Raw genomic sequence first — 18,700 nt, 5'->3', positions numbered from 1 at the left:
AAGTGCCGTGAAATGGCCAACTAAGGGAGCAATAGATTTTGCCAGGCAAAACCACTAAAGACAGCTCGACGTTAGCAGCGAAAATTTATCACTTAAGTGACTGGAAAGCACACGAACCCTGGGGAGTATTTCGTCGTCAGATAAGGTGATAAATCGATAAGAACAACGGGCTGTAAACATCGAAGGAAGAATTGATGATGAAAATGACAATGAAGTAGCAACAATTTTTCGGAAAATTCATATAATTCACATATATCACAAACGTCGCATAAACCGAAGCTTTTCGCAACATATAATTGAATTCTGTGCATCTATGAAATTACTTATGATGTATAAATTCTTGGTAAATTGTCCAAAATAGAGGTTTTAAAAATAACGCGGGAATTACCGGCAGAATATATGACTACACTAAAGTAGACCATTAGAAGTAGCACAGAAAGTTCATTTTAATTCATACGAATTGACCGATGTATCAAGATTACCGTAAAACATGTAACTCGACTAATAAGATAAAGTTTTAGTTCCAATTCTATTTAATTTGACATAATTCATTCGATATGTTAAAATAGAGAAACGAGAATGTTATTTGGAAAGCGTATAATTTGTCAGTGTAACCTTGAGAATGATTAAAAATCAATAAATAAAATACGATAAAATACTTCTGTTACAAAGAAATTGCTGAATTGTTATCACGAAAATTACAGTTAGTGTTAAGAATAGCTTCTTCGTTAGATGATTATCTGAAAAATTCGAAACGATCGGCTTTTAGGTGACTACACAGTTCACCCTGATCCCTATCAACCCCACGAGACACGTAAACGATGCAATTTTTTGTTCTCCCCTAACGTAAGAACGTCCATGCTAATTTCCTTTTCGCCTAACCACAGAGTTTCCTTGAAGTTAAGGCGACACGTGTACAGGAAAATGATTATTAGTACCTGGAAATGCAAACCGGATGTGCGTGTGGAATGTGTACACACACACCCCCTTTGCACGCGATTCTAACGCAGACATCGTCTTAGAGACCAAGTTTAATTCAGTTACGATACACGCAACATCGTAATCGCCAGCAACAAGTAACTGGCTCTTCAACAACGGGAATTATTGAACCAGAAAAATTGAGCACGATAATTCCAGCAGTATGTTTGAATTTTCAGCTGCTTAATAAAATTTTTGATTCCAGAACATAGAACTTCAAATCAAAGAAATGAAAATGGAGAAGATACAAAGAAATGTATTACCTATATATCTTATAAAAAATCGTTGAAATTTCAAAAAATCCACTTTCGTAGATCTATGAATTGTTTATGAAGAATGTCTGTGACAAATTAGTCATTTTGATCAGTTTGATATATTTGTCGAACGTAGCAATTAACAGTTCGCTTCTAAAATGTAACGTTTGCTCTTAAATTGGTCATCATCAACATTGAATTGCTAATCCTATGTGTATTTATTTCAAACGAATATTTAAATAGTATAAAGTAATCATTTGTCATTTAATATATAAATCTTTCAACGAAGATAAATATATTACATCGTATAGTTCAATAACAAATAAAAATTCCTTGATAACATTGTTTTTTTAAAGAAGGATATCTACAGGAAACTCAATACGTATTTCCCTTCCTAGCGAGTCATAACATCGAAGCTTATCTGTCCTAAATGAAAAATCGAATAAACTGAAATCGTAGAACGTATAATTAGATATTAACCCTGAAAATCATTCGATATCGCGGAAATCTACTCGAGAATCGTAACAAACAAGTCCTCCTCGTGGAAATGCGTTTAATAATTTTCCAAAGACTAGGAGCGCAACGTCGTTCTCGGAAGAGATATCACTTTTATCGCCTCGTAACTAACCCTGAGGTTGATAGACGTCGCCTTATTTCACCGACCACGTAGGTCGTGCATATTGGTTTTTCAAATTTAATAGATGACTTCGCAACGCACCTGTTCTATAAACAATGTTCGTATTTTCACTTTTATTGAGTACGATTAACACAATATCTGATAAGAGCAACGTAGACAAATTTATTAGATGTTGTTATATTCATGTATAATAGATATAAAATATAAAATGAGATTATAAAATATAAAATCAGAGTATATAAAATGAGATTAGAGTACTCCAAACATGGATAGATAATTTCACTTTCAATGAATAGATGAAAGAGGAAACATAAATGATAAACATAAAAGTAGTTAGAAGACTGAAAAGTTCACGTTATGAAATCTTAGATAAGCAATTATTGACACCAAACGCGTCATTGGTTTGTAAGAAGAATAATACGACTCATTAATTAAAGAAATGATACGGTTCAGTTTCGTAGATCTCATTTTTTAGTTAACGAACATTATGTTTAATAAAAGTACAGTTTTATGAAGAATTCAACTGCGTCATCCACGGTATCATAATGCTTTTAAATCTCATTCATAATCTACGTGTTCATAAATTCTACGTTCTTTCGCGAAGGACAGGTATGAGAAATATGTACTTTAGTTTAAATAAATGTTTATCTAATACTTTTGTATAATAATTATACGAATGAATTTCGTTCGGTCGAATATTTTGCCTGGATAATAATTATTGGTTATTTGTAATATATTATTCTATCTGCATATTCAAATGATTCCTCATTACGTATTCGAATAATTTATTGAAGCAACTATTCTGAAATTATCCGAATAATGATGCAAATAACTACTGACAGTTTTCAGTTCCACTTACAACATTACAGGTTGTAATATTGGAATAATTGTTAAATTTGCAAAAGTTAATTTGGATAATATGCTGCATTGAATACATCATTTGAAAACGCATTAATTATATAAACCAGGTTAAAAACAATTACACGATAATGACTACGATACGCTAAATGATTCACTTTCCGATGCTTCTCTTTTAAATCTTTTTCGATTAAAGACTTATTTACCTATGATAAGAGACTTCATGAAAACATACTCGTCACTTGTTATTGGAACAAACTTATGTTCGATTTTGCTGAAGACTCTAGTACATGAAATTTAACAATAACATTCCTCAAATTCTTGAAAAGTTTTAAAAACTTCCCAGTAAAGGAATAAGAGTCGAAAATATATGATACAATTCGTATGGCAGAATTTTCAAAAATATCTTCATTCACTATATTAGCCTTGTGTAATTTTCTTTTAAAGAGCAGCCAAATTCTTCCGAAAATCAATTCTTCCCAGCCTTTTACGACATTGGAAAAGACGAGATCGCTTATTAACCAAAACGTTGAAATCGATCTTCGTTGAATATCGTTAAATTTATTAAACTAATCCAGGATCTTACTCGAAGTACGATAACTTGAAAGAAGAAAAAGGAAAAGTCTGGTAATCCTGACGAGCACTTCGATTGGCGCAACAGGAGCGCAACAGCTTGATCTTCTTTCGGATACAACGAATTAATCGGAACAGGCATTTAATTATCGCTTCGATAAAATGACTGGTCGCTCGTTTGTTTGCCGATTATCAAAACCGCGCTCGATAAATGTTTTAATTGTCTTCATTGTATTAAATTGCAAGCAATGATGCACTTGACCAGCCGTGTTCATCAGTCAGAGAGAAATATTATTCGCGGTTAACGGAGTCCCGGTTGCATACATTTTATAATACATAATATCGTGTTTACGTAAAACACGTGATCGTCGATTCAAGCAGCTCGTTGCTCTCTCGTCACTCCAACTCGTTCTCTCATCTGCCCTTTCTCGTTCTCTTTTTCTTTTCCTCTACGTTCAGACAATTCACCGCGAGATTCGTTTTCGAATTGCTAACGCGTTACATAACTCGTCGATCGTTTACATTTTCTATATCAATCAGTGTAATTTGAGTCTTGCCAACAGATCAGAATTTCTGATTTAAATTGTATTACGTTCTTATCTGCAGCGAATCGTAATTGTAATCTTGTAATACTATCTGCTACCTTCTGAATTTTTTTTTTTTTTGCTTTAAAAATGTTGCCTTAAGAAAAAAAAACAGAAATTTTAACACAGAATTGAAATATAGACTCATACACGTTAACCTTAGAACTAGCGACTTCGATATGTATGTACATGTTGTACACAGCTAATTAGAATTGAAGCGATATAATGCAAATAAGTAAATACAGTTTGTGAGATGTAAATATACTACTTTTATCATTCGCTACATCTGTTACGGTCACATCAATCGATTAAAAAGTTAATGAATATTAAAGCGATAAGTGATATCAGTGCGTGATTTCAAATTTGTTAAGGTTTCGGTGATTGTATTTCCAACAGCACCGGCATAAATATGTGCCATGATAAAATTTTAATAATATAAATGATATTGAATTCCATAAACGATTTTGCGAATCCTTTATGATCGCGCGAACAATAAATTTCGTTACTTTGTAACTTTCGACGGTGCGTTTTATTTTATAATGTTTTTTCCGTTTACTGCTGCGTTTTCCAAACCTCTCGATATCGCTCTTTTTAATTTCGTAAAAATCCTATCTGATCTTGCGATATTGCTCAACGTTTTTAATGAAAAATCCCATTTGCGATATAAAATTGGAAATGAAAAGGAAAATACGGCCTAACTACTTCGATTCGAAACAAAAGCTATCGATCAACCTTCGCTTCTTTTTTCAGTTCAACATTCTTCGCGCATTACGATTTTCGATGCAATAATATTTTTCATATCTTTAAACGCTTAATTTCTTGTTACATATAAATAGAAATAAACGATGTTATTCAAGATTTTTATCGTTTTACTACTGTCGTTAAATATTTCCAGTTACGCAATACTTTAAGGCGGAAAATTATGCTCCAAAAAAAAAAGAAGCAAGCAACTTCTAGATAAAAGTCATCCACAGATAAAATGGTTTATTTCGTCATTTTAAAGATTAGGCAAATACAAATAACTTAAAATTGTATGGACTAATCGAATGGATATATATATATATCTCGCACCACTATCATAACAACTTCATTTCTTTCATTTCCTCGTTCGTAGAATGCGAAATCGCTAAATGTTTCCAATAAAAGTTGTACCACTCTCCGCATGAAATTTTTTTAATATCCTGCCACTTGTTGCGGATAGAATCGAAAAGAATCGTTTTCCGAATAACAATCTCGGAAAAGCAATTTCAGCCAGCGAAGAAGGAACACGTTGTACACGATTTAACGCCTTGAAACATTTAGCTTGGAAGTTTATCGGCAACGCGCATTTCCATAGCGAGTGAAACGTTCGATCGCACGACAATAATTTTTAGCCCCGAGAAACGCCTCGAGAAAAGCGTCGGAATTGGGGGAAAAAGCAACAATAAAAAGAGCACGCAGAAAAAACAGAGAAAAGTAATAGCAGTCGCGGTCAACGGATTTACCGGGTTCCCAAAAAATAAGCGCACGAGGAGGCCTCTCTTTCCCTCGGGGAACGACAATTGAATCAATTTAGAGGGCGGTTTTGATAGGCCGTACGACATGTGAACGCGTTACAACGGCAGGTGTTTTGAAATATTACGCCGGTGTTACGCCAATTATCGTCGACAGCTCGCAGAAAAAAAATGCGATCGGCTGTTACGACTCACGTCAGATCGCGATTTTTTTCGCGAATACGAAATACGGTTGGTATAGGTCGTATAGTATCAGACGATATACCGACATGAGTATTAGATCGTAGTATAATAAACTCGTTACGCATTTGTTTATCTAAAAATATCAACGGGATTGTTATTTTTATATCGTAAAATCTGCTGAATCGACGACATATGTATTATTTTCTATTAAGTAATTTTTGTGATTTTATCATTCCAAAGTTTTCGTTCTTTAAAATAGTTTCAGACAATAAAAAATTTAGCACTTGCAGCTTCCACTACTATGGAATAGTTTAATAGCATGAAAACTGAAAACGAGAAAAACGATACGTATGCGTGGTGAAGTACGTACTTGCATTTTCAAGTGTTCTTGTTGACTTAACTGCAACTGTCTATTCGAGTGAGAATGCGTAAATGTTTGGAAGCTGATGAAGAGCATTTTGAACATCTATTACAATATTTTGACGATGTTGAACATGTAGTAAGTAGCAACGGCAACAGATACCATTTTTTTATGTGCATTCCGTCAGCAAGGAATGGATTAAAATCATTAAAATCAGTTGAGAGTGGAGTAATAATATTTGTCGCTGAATTCGATTTGTCCAGTTTGTCGAATCGTAATATTTATTTTTGTATGCTCTACATGATTACAATACTAAAAATATAGAAATCTATTTGAAAAGATGAAAATGTTCATGAGAAGTTTCCCTATCTAGAAATATTTCGTTTGTCACAAAGAAATTGCTTTTTTAAATCATAAAACTTCTAAGAAACTAATTCCGTGATAATTACAAAATTAATTTTAGATCATAAACATTCCATAACATTTTAGTCTTTCGCATAGCATTTCCTTCTATCTAAATAGTTTAACGAGAACGAGATATCTTGTATTCATCTTCAATCTTAATGATAACAAGTTTTTGTTCCTTTTTCAAGCACTTACCTCTATTTACTTTTGTTTCTAGTTTCTCCATTGCGTTTGAAAATTATTGTGCATAAGATTTCATCAAAAGGATAAGAGAAATAAAACTTTATCTTTGAGAATGATACAGATTACCTATAAAAGAAAGATGATTAAATAACGTGTTTACAGTGGTATAAAATAATTATCTTATAGTTAAACAATAATTTCTCGCGACTCTTAATTAGAATATACAATGTAATATTAATTAATAAATACAAACGAATGCAATTGTTTATCCTGTTTATTTTGTCGAAAGCGATGATTTTGAAAGATCATCTATCGATATACACACGTGGCTATATGTATCTCCTGTTTATTCAAAATTTTCATATAATAATAAATATACTTAGTATCTCGCATTGATTTCATATTCATTTTTATAAGTTATTTACAAAATGTAAAAATATTATTTACATACTATAAATTAAAAAACTATAACGAATAATAAACTTCAACGATTTTAACATTTCAAAGTGATATACATTTTGAATCAATAAAGTAATTCATTTTTATAAAATGTACAGAAATTTTTATAAGGATTGCTTGTTTATGAAATTTACTAAATTATGAAGAAAATTAGTAATTATTAAATTCTTTATTAAAGCGGTTATTATTTGATCGTATGAAATTTTACTATTTTCCATTCATAGAATCTGCATTTTATTAATGATTCAGAAGTCAATGCGACGAGAAATTTGTATAAAAAGGGGAAAAAGAAAATAAAAGCAACCTTATTCGAGGCATTGTCAAAATAAAAAAAGGAAGATCTGGAAGTGTGAGTAGAAAAATTTGTCGAGCACATAGAACTCTTACATAAAGTTTCAATATTGTCCTGGTTAACAACAAACAGAATAATGAATACACAACGTCGTGCAAAATTCAATCATACAAATTAACTGCTTGCATCAATTTCGTTTACCTTGTAACCCAGTCGAATCGCTCGATTCGATCGAACAACTGGTGAAAACGCCAAGTGTTTGTTATACTTTCAAATTATGCTATTTCCTGAAAATGTTGGTGACCAGCGGTCGACGTATTAATGACGTCCTGGAAACACGGCATAAAAGTTTCATTTTGGGAATAACTATCGTATTGCAATTCTGGAAGTTAGTAACAATTCGACAATTAATTTAAAACAATAACGATTACTATACTTTGATTATTCTATGTACTTTTAAGTTATTTAAATGACATTCTTCTTTTACGTAAAAGGAAACGTACAAGTATCATACACATGTACATGTGACTTTAAAAATGGAACACTTTGATAAAGATACCTTAGAAATTTGAGATTCGATTTTTTAATAAATTTATTGAATTTGAGTAATCGACAAATATTATTTTATTAATAGAAAACACGTTTGTGTTACATTCATGTTTGTGTAACTTTTCTATTTCTATAGACGTGAACAAAACTTCTGTCAAGATACATCTTTTACGAAGAAAAATAATACTTTAATATTATAGGCATACTGGATACCTATAGGATTAGTATAGGATACCTATAGTAATAGGATTACAATAACTTTGCAAAAAAATGTAAATTTCTATTTCTTATTATAATTTATTATACCATTTTGTTATCTATTATTGCAGTGTAATAATATCTATTGTTGCTAATGTCAATTGAAAGTTAATTATAGATTTACAAACATATCTAATTATAAGTTTATTAATTTGGAAATAAACACTTACAAGATAAAAATTATGAACAGAGATTACAATCGAATTTCTTGGAAGAAAATGATAAATTGGCAGCAAAACAACGATCTTCAGAAAAATAATTGTTTTATCAAGATAAGAAACGACAGGGGGTTTGTTTTTCTCTCTCGTAGATTTCTGCGAAACAGGAAGGCTTGCGCAATATGTTTATCCAATACGGTGTTTACCTTGTAGTCGGTGAATCTCGATAAAATGCAGTGGTATCCGTGACGATCACAAATAGAGTTTGATGATTCGTCAAGGTGTCCCGTCCAAATAGAAAAAATATTATCTACAGATTTGTCGGATCATATAAGTATCAAAGTTATAACGAATATGCTCAGACGTTACAAGTTACATGAAAGAGATTGAAAGCTGAATCTAAGAAAGGTAAGTTTTAATTATATATCAAATATACTAAATTTCTTTCCAACAAACAAATACAATCTGTATAATTACGCTTCGTTCTTCCGATATGTATCAATTTTTCTATGATATTTTACAGTTTCTATATTTGTGGAATCGCATCAAGTGATTAAAATGAGAGTACTGTTCGTAATTCTCTTCATTTGTTTATTGGCCATTTCAGCCATTACGGGTTGTAGACCAGCAGGTGTACTAGTAAGTAAATTTGCTAACGATGAAAATTAAACTTAAGAGTACCAATTTTCTTATTATATTAAGCTAAGCAAAACTTTTTCAGTAGTCTGAATCCGTCAATTTGGACTAGGCTTAATTTGAATCTGTCATTTCATTCGAATTGAAACATCTTTGCAAATTTCAGTTAGAATTGAGAATTAATTATTCTTTTTAATGAACAACACTTGTTAGATAGCATAATAATGTTATTTACAATTTAGTGTATTGATGATACTGGATCATTTAAGGGAATTTTACCATTTTATTTTACTCGTTCTCATTAATCAGCTCCTATTAGTCAAGTTACTTTCAATTGCTCGAATTCGAGTAGCTTGGAATTATACTACCCTTTTCTTTTTATTTATTTATTTCAACATCGATTACAGTGATTATTCGTTCAAATAGTAATATACATGTACTTGTTACTTTACCTGACTTGAAATATTATTTTTATTTTATAGAACTATTGAAAAAATGTGTTTCTATTATTAATAATTGATAGGAAACAAATTTTCTCGGAAATTAAGAAGAAATTTAAGTAGCTTTAATTCATACAACTTGATTCATACAAATAAAATCTTAAATTCAAGTTTCTCGAATTCAAATAATTTGACTAATCTGAATAACGATTAATTTTATGCGAATAATTTTCCAACCCAATGGCTATACGTAATGTAGCCAGATATTTCTTTAGAGACCAACGAAACTTATGCGTCGTCTGGGAATTTTTCGAAATTTTTTTCACGCGTCAATTGGCTCGTTTGTATGGTTAATCATCGGCTATAATTTATCGTAGTGCTCTGATGACAAAGATTGCTGTGAACCGTTGATATGCAACCCGTGGGCTCGCCGATGTACCAAGAAAATGGGTCCGCCAGCACCACTGGAATCGGAAAATTAGCTACAAGATCAAGCCGCGCACGTGTTCTGGGCCGGCAATGAATCGTCTTTCGATTGATATCAATGTTATTTAGTTTGCCTACGAATCTAGTTAGATACTCGCCATATTTAGAATCTTAAAATTGAATTTATTTTCTTCTATATAAATATATGTATGCGTATATATAATAAATATAAGATATATTTGTGCTAAATTTATTGTTCCTTGATTTTCCTTATCTAAGGTCCTGTATCTTTCTCTGTTTGTTAAACAGATAAATTTATGTACGGTATAATTTGTAAATAAATTATGGAACTGTTCTGATTAAATTAATATTATTAGTAAAATTCGATGATAAATATATACAATGGTTACAAAAAGTATTTATACACTATTGTATTTATAGTACTATTTACTACATATTAATTAATAATGAATTGAGATACAAGTAATTCAAAAAATAACATACGCAAATGATAAAGCGAAAGAACGTTCCACTAATATGTATACTATAGTTATATCTACACTGTATGTATTAAGACTCGCAAGAAATTATTGAACTTCTTATAACAATACGACAATAACATACCACGATAACATGAATGGGTCTGTGATTTCAACCTCGATTGAATTATGTCGAACGTATAAATACAAGAAACTATTGTTTACAAGACAGTTTAGAGCGTACTTCGAAGCTGAAAGCATACAGATAGAGGTTGGTATATCTCTTTATTCTCTAAAATTATTTGTGATCTGAAACATCAAATTATTGTTATTTGGCTGCAATTGCTTTATCTACTTTGAATAAAAATCTCAAAATATGGAAATATTTTTTAATTTGCTGTTTCCGTTCACACATACTGTAAATTTCATTGTAATTGGATTTCTAAAAGAATACATAACTTGAATTAACATCTATAACAAATATAATAGAATAAATATTTTATAACTTCTCTTTCAAACATATTTCGTTCGTATTAAGTTCGATCTTTATGTCGAATTTCATCTAAATTCCACACGAATCATTCTGTAATTTTATATAGCACCTTAGTATCAAGTTGCATTAAATACACACACATATATTTATATTACATCTATATTAGTTGGCTTATCAAAAACTATAGTGGAAAATATATAAAGTTATAGCCTTGTTCCAGCCTTAATATATAAAATTATACTCGTTTTCTAGAAAGCTCCTGAATTAGTATTATTTATATAAATACGTGCTATAACTAGCATTCATACTGTCAATGTTAATCGCATTTTTAGTCCAGAATAATGATAAATTGTTTTTGTAATGAAACAGAAAATTCCAGGGCCCGACAATTTAAAAGAAAATGATTTAAACAAATGTTTCATACTGGAAGGAATTTAAAATTTACATTATATCTATTTTGTCGCTTTGAATCGCATCGAATCTCTGTTCTGTGAAACATAATTATTAAATTTTTGAGGAATAATCGCAGAACCTGCTCAACCATACGTAATAGAAGTAATGTTTCAATTTCACTGCACATTTTGTATAGCGCAAGTATAACAGCAAAAACGAATGTAATGGTGAATTTTTATGAGCTATGCGCAATCGGACGGAATTCAACGTGAAATATGAGAAAAGTTTGCAGTTATGTTCACAACGCTTCTGTTATGTTTTTCCTATTAGATCTCTGTATAGAAATATATGTAATTAGCACGAAGCGTTTATAAATAAGGAGAATAATCATGAATAATAGACAATTTGCTTATCAGGCCTAATTAAAATATTTATTCAATTTCTTGCACGTATCATATTTTCTTAATTTCTATGCTTACAGTAATCTTTAATTATATCATGTTCTTTTCAATAATTATTGCAGCTTCGATAGCTATTGAAATGCGATTTCTGCTGTCCATGTTGATGCTTATGGCAGTTTGTACTGCTGTGCTATCGACTCAATCGAAAGAAACCGGCACTTGCAGCCCTTGGAACGGAAAGGTACGTGCATCAGGCATAAAACTTATAAAGTACAAAAAGAACAATGTTTATTGACGAAGTACTCCTCTTTATAGAATATATTAATTTCAAGGTATTTCATTTATACCTATAAATTATTTTCCTTTGTATTTCCTAAATTATCTTAGAAATTATAGACATTTCTGTTGTTTAAATCAGGGGAATTATATAATTTTATAACAGATTCAATAATTAATAAAAAAAAAGTTACTTATGTGTTGAAAAAATAACAAAAATTTGTAAAATAAAATATACATAACATCGGATATCGATATTGAAGATTACGTTTTCTTTTTTTATACGGTACAATATTTTTACTTGTAGTACCTTGAAAAGTGTATGTACATGACGTTATTCTTTACATATCACAGTGACACATTTTATTTTTGTCACATTTAGATCGTCGCTGACGTTTACTTAAAGACAACTCATAGTATTACAACTTAACATCACTTATATGACATATAAGAATATAAAAAATGTAAAATACCATGAACTTTATTTTACAAACTATTAAGAAAAAGTCATATGTGACTTTTACTTTGCTGCTAGTAATTTTTAAGTATACCTAATGCAGTGTGTACGGTTTATCGTTTAATCTTAAACGATTCTGTAGATACAACTTCGCCACAGTGTCGCTAATATGAATTAAAAAACATATAACAATATATTTCTCGTGCATATTGATGAATATACCTCTACAGTGATATTTTCCACTTGTTCGAAGATAATAGTCAAGATTTTCTTTTATTTAAGATCTTAATCCACATTTATTTTGTTTACAGGTGCTAAGAACGTAGCATTTTTGTGATAACAACACACTAAGCGTTATTTTACGACAATGTTTAAATAATCTTGTAGAAAGTACAACAATAACCTAAAGACAAGGTTGATGCCTTATAATTAGTTTCATACTAACAAAAGTAGTTTTCGTTCGTCATCTTCTTTTTTCATTTTTGGTATTGGTAGACTTCTTTTAATAATTACGTATGCAGTAATATTTAACACGAGCAAAAAACGTGCAACTATCCAATTGACAATGTTAACATTCTGTTATGAGTATGAAATATGCGCATACACAAGTGAATGTTATATTCACATATATATGAAAAATTATATAATTTTTTATCGAAAATTTATATTATTAAACTTCGTAATTCGAGTTTGTATAAAGCTTGAATTTCAATATATTTGTTATACAATGAATATCAATATATTAAGTATATCAAATATCAAGTACAGTTTAGTTGCCGTTGCTCTAAGTCTTAACATCATTTTTAACATTGAATATTTTATTATCTTGTATTTCTGATTTTAGTGTAGAGTGTATGAAGATTGTTGTCGCCATCTCCTTTGTCTTACATATGCAGCTAAATGTGTGCTAAATCCAGTGCATATTCCAGGACAAGACAAAAGACCTATTGGAAATGGACCATTTCCTCCTGATTATCCAAGCGATTAAGTACTATGTAAAATTATTTACGTTTTCGCCTATCTCCTTAAACTCTTTATTCATCCGTAACAAAAACGACCTTTCTGAATTTGTATCTTTTTCTAGGAAGATGGAAAAGATAGTTTAACATCTTTAATTTTTGTTTAATAAATTTTAATGCCTTTTAACAAATCGTATAAATATGTATCCTCGTTCGAAATGAATATTCCTTATTATATAGAAAGAAAACAAGCGATAAAATACTTAAAAATATCAATACATATTTCGTTGTCTTCGTTGTTACTATAACAGCTGAATCATATGGAACCATGTGAATCAACGGCTAAAAAGAAATAAGTGACTGATAAAAATATCTGCTGATAGCAACGCAAAAGTAATATTAAGATAAGAAATACTTCTCACAATACTTTTTTTTCTGTAAAACGTTTCAATTTTCATTTGTTCATTGTGATATCAGTTTCACCATATTACGAGTCTTATTTCTGACTGTTAGCATACGTTGTTGTTTAAATAAACGAAAAATTATGACTGCTCGTTTATATTACATATAGCATAGCAACATAATTTGAAACTTCATCCGTTTCCGCGGATGTTGCGTGGTAAGTGTCAAAGTTCTCAAATGACTTAATCTTTCGGTAATATCATCGTAACGATAAGTAAACGAAATTGTGTAACAAACAAACAATGGGATGCGTAAAAAATTTTTAATTTTGAAATTGCAAAGTTGTGACGTTGTATGGTGATGTTTTTCAAAAGCAGATTTACCAAGGAGGGAAAGAAAGCTACGGTTGCGGCGCGCCGGTTCGTTGTACGTAAAATTCAGTGACGTTAAAAGAAACAAAAAAAAAAAAAAAAAAAAGAGCGAAAGAAAGGAAAAGAGAAATAATCGACGTTTTCACTTGGCTACCGTCTACGGATAAAAGGACAATATTACCGGATGATTCGGTTTTCTTTCCTGTTGTTTCCTATTAAGCGAATTAAAGAACAAGAGGGCTTTGTCGGGAGATCAATGGAATGTATAAAGCCTGCAATATGCAGTCGATGGAATATCGGTGCAGAAAGCAAAAAGTGCTCGACCATTTCATAGCGACGAATGGAAAAAGAATGTTCGCAGTGACTGCCTCTTTTCAATTGTTATACAGTTTAGACTATAATCGGAGTGAATTATAATTGTGGGGAAAATAGTACGGCAGGCTTTGACTTCCTCGAATTTGCCGAGATACAAACTAAATAACAGGTCCAGAACAATCTTCAGTTACTATAAGTTAATAGGTGGCCTTTTCCTTCTTTATTCTCTATTTCCTTTTCTTTTTTTTTTCTTTTTTTATTAACGCAGAAAGGAAAAGAAGGATTTGTACATACGACAGAACGATTGAACTCGAAGATAGAGATCGAAGGTAACGTTTCATTGTTTACGCTCGTACAGTATATTGTGAAATTGAAAAATGAAATCTGTTAGCAACAAAGACAACGGATTTCCCTATTTTATCTTCCTTGTTATTTTTATTCGCGTTTCGCCAGCAATTTATATTCTCCAAACGTTATCTGTTCAATTAATTCTTTTTCTTTTCCCTTTCTTCTTTCTTTTTTTTTGGAGAGGAATAATTGTAAAGCATTACTTTATGCGCTCTTAATACTTTACTGATGTAAGGTTCTATGAATGTTTTACAGATAACCAGAAAGAAAGAGATAAAAATATATTTGTTGCATGTATACACGTTGTGTACATTCAACTTTCAAGGATGCACTGTATCACGTATTTTCCATTTCCGACAGACTCCTTAGTTTTCCCATCGTATCTGTTTTGGAAAGTATGACGAAATATGTTGAAAGACAGTTATATTATAGTTATGTACATGTAATCTACATAAAAATTATAACTGAAAGATAAAAATTTGCTCATTATTAATTATAATTTTGTATTATACTCATCTTCTATTATCTTCTAAACACGTAATTGTAGTTAACCACTTCAAACATATAAATTAACACGGATTAAAACATATAAATATTAATATAATTTAATACTTATAATTCTACTTTAATCAATTTAAATTTAATATCTATAATTAAATTAATTAATACTGATGTAACAAATCTACTCGATTAATCTTTCAGTAATAAGTTTTAACACAATGTTCCAACCATATTCTTATAATATAATACACATAATAGTTCTAAATGACGTAATTGATGTTAACAAAATTCTACAATAAAAATTCCAAATTTCCTCCAACAAATAAGAAGGTCAGAAAGAGGAAAGAAAGTAAGACATGGAAAATTCATTCAGTAGCTAAGCTAATCGTTGAAATGAGAACTCATCAGTGTAATAAAAAGCGAAACAACTGCACAAACATTTCTTAAAACTGAATCACGTGTACTTGCAAGAAATATAACATTTCTCGCTATTATCCAGCACTCTTGCAGCTACGCACACGTGCCGCATACTGTATGTGTAATACGCGACTTAAACAGCGGTTAGAGTGACGCGATGTTGCGGTATAAAAGCGTAGTATATTTCAAGTTGAGAAATCAGTTAAGGTCGAACTCTTGAGACGTTCGCTGTGAAGAAAGAGCCGTGAAATCGCTCCTACGGATCAAGTCACTTCTGGTGAGTAGAATTGCGCAGTTTCTCCGTGAAGGACGAATTACTTCTGAATAGCTGGCAACAACTTGTTTTTAAGCTGATCATCGTGAAAAAGTGTTTGAAAATAATATAATTACAGCTACAGATTTCACGTATAAACCGTTTTTCAGTGATTGGTTCGATTCGATTGTGAATTTGAATTTCGCTAAATAATTTTAGATGGTGAAACATTTGAATATATGACTTTGGAGTGAATGAATATCAAGAGAATATAGAAAATCGTATGAAGTGTACGAAGTGTAAATATGAGTGTATCGTAAACGTCAAACTTTCTCAAATTTCTCGCATGCCCTTCAAAGAGACGAAAACGTTCGACAGCATGTTTTCCAAGTGACTTCTTCTCGATGCGTTAACTTGGCCGTGCATTGAACTTTGAACGCCTGTTGTCACGTATTGTTGTTATTTTAGTACGTTATTCATCTCGTCATTGTACACGCAACTATCCACATAGTTATCTTTTTCCAAATCAAACACTATGATTATAAACGTATTATTAACGATCTGGAAAAATAAAAATAAAATTTGCAAATTAGGAAAGAAGAGATTTTTAAACTGACTATAGTGTTGCTATCGGTTAAATTAAAAGTATTATTCTTTTAACGAAAAAAAAAAATTCCAGGCATGTCGATAACAGAATTGTGTATTCGCATAATTTACATAAAAAGTGACGTAATGAAAAAAACTCGAGCAGATAAAGATAATAAATTCACAACTCATCAATAAATTATTTTGCAAAGGAAGGCCAAAACAATGCGTTTATTATTTCATGTCCATTATAAAGCGCGAAAGAATTCTGTCACACTATATACGTGACAACCACTTGGCGAAGTAGATTGATGCCGTACATGGTTGGCCGTGGCCATATACTTTAGTCACTCTGATCGCTATTCAAGAACGAGTCAGGTCAGTAGTTAATGACTCATTCACGGACACCTGTGTACATCCTTCCTGCGTAGAACTCATACATATGCCCGGTCGCTTGCGTAATGAGCTAGAATGTTATGAATCTGAGTCCGACCTTCGCAGGAGAGCGTCTTTCACAGATCTGTTCAGACGAGATATAATCGAGTTAAGAAGTATCTTTCTCTTGATATATTCCGGTTCGTTTTGAATTTCTTCTAAAAATAAATTCCCCAAATTTGGCAAAAAAAGCAAGTGTTCGTTAAAAAATGTTCGTTACAAACGAAAATAAAAAGCAAAATGATAGTTCGATGGGAAACAATAAAATTCCTAGTGCTATACGAGATTAAAAAATTGAACAACAAGAAATGAATTGCATTGCAAGATGGGAAGAGAAAGTGATACAATTTTTTCTCATTTACAGTGTGAAAATACATCGCAAAATGTCCAAGTTTATGCTATTCGTTTGCGTCGTTTTGCTCGCTACAACCGTCATTACGGCTGTCCCCAGCTCCTGCGGTAGACACGGTGACCCCGTAAGTAAAAAGTTATTTTGTTATTTCTCTGAATGTCCACCAACAAAATGATGTAACGTTGGTTCGTTGTCAACACGTTCAGTACCGCGAAAAAAATTTCGAAATTTAAAACGATATTAGAAATTTATATTCGAATATTTAATTATCCTGATTCTCGACATACTCTGCCTTTCATTTTTCTTCAACACAGTAGATAAAACGATATCTCTGTGTTTCATTCGATGAAACTATCACTTTGTAGACGTGTTGATCATCGGAAATGTTCGACGTCAGCTTGACACACAGGTCATAAAGAGGACCAGACGTAAAAATAATAACAGGGTTACGTGAACCAGTTCCGCTAATTAGAGTCTCGTGGACGATGAGAGCCTAAAATAGAATTTTAAAGCAGCCGTAATAATATGCAGCCAGAGCTGCACAATGTCATTTATACCAGCTGATAAATTCGCTAACGCGAATTTATTTCTTCATTTCAGTGCGTTTCCAACAGAGACTGTTGCACTAACACGAAGTGTCACATATACGCGAACAGATGTCAAGTACAGATCACGGAAGAAGACCTGATGGCTGCACGTGAAAAAATCCTTGGCCGGAAAGGGAAGGATTATTAAGTAATTAGCCATTTCAACGATGAGCATGTATCAATCAAAGTCTCCCATTGAATCAAATCAACGTTCAAAGCCGACTAATATCTTTGCCTCGAAGTTAATGTTTACCTAGAAACAAACAACAGCGCATGATTCATGCAACAGATGTAAATATGCGAAACAAATAAATGAAATAAATCATACATACAAGCAAGCCTGAAGCTACATTCACGTATTTTTTAACGGCTGTCGTGATAATATTGGTGAGATTTGTTTACAAGTCATTTATTGCAAACGTATACTTAATACAAAATTAGTGTATATCACGAACAATGATTTTATACTTAGAATCAGTGCTAAATATGGTCTTATTAAATAACGTAGTTTATTAGTATAATCAACAATTGACTGTTCAAATAATAATTCATGCAAAATGTATGTTTGCAATGGCTATCTTGTAATTTCTATATACATTTTCAGATTGGTTTCAAATTTGATTAATATAATCGTGACGGTCGTGTTTCATTACAATATTAATAAAAGTTCGAAATAATTTTATACAGCAAACGTAATATATTGTAAGTTTTCTATGTTAAGTGTCCAACTATTTCCATGAAATTGTACTATATTTGAATTATTCTCTGAATCGACTTTACTTTTGTCAAGGTTGGCCTTAGAAAAATTAGCATTTATCTTTTAATTTCGACATGCACGTTCGATCGAACGAACGTTACGTGTAAAAACGAACGAGCTATGGAACACAGCGTAGATGGAATTTCCATTCGACGAAGAGGTCACGATTATTAGGCTGACGATTATTATTAT

The 18,700-nt window shown here is 31.4% G+C and overlaps 1 protein-coding gene and 1 long non-coding RNA gene across 2 annotated transcripts; both read left to right on the top strand.

The window, feature by feature from the left end:
- Positions 1-13,211: 13,211 nt before the first annotated feature.
- Positions 13,212-15,114, top strand: LOC125385075. Its single transcript, XR_007224029.1, has 2 exons — positions 13,212-14,013; positions 14,877-15,114. It is a non-coding gene; the product is annotated as an uncharacterized LOC125385075 (long non-coding RNA).
- Positions 15,115-17,176: 2,062 nt separating this feature from the next.
- Positions 17,177-18,089, top strand: LOC100644886 (omega-conotoxin-like protein 1). The gene is made up of 2 exons (XM_003395714.4): positions 17,177-17,288; positions 17,765-18,089. The coding sequence occupies exons 1-2, from the start codon at positions 17,196-17,198 to the stop codon at positions 17,897-17,899; spliced, it is 228 nt and encodes a 75-aa protein (XP_003395762.1). The 5' UTR covers positions 17,177-17,195; the 3' UTR covers positions 17,900-18,089.
- The last annotated feature ends 611 nt before the right edge of the window (positions 18,090-18,700 follow it).

The sequence above is a fragment of the Bombus terrestris genome, chromosome 5 (genome assembly GCF_910591885.1).
Source record: "Bombus terrestris chromosome 5, iyBomTerr1.2, whole genome shotgun sequence".
Taxonomy (NCBI): Eukaryota; Metazoa; Arthropoda; class Insecta; order Hymenoptera; family Apidae; genus Bombus; species Bombus terrestris.
This window is presented reverse-complemented; position numbering and strand designations above follow the sequence as displayed.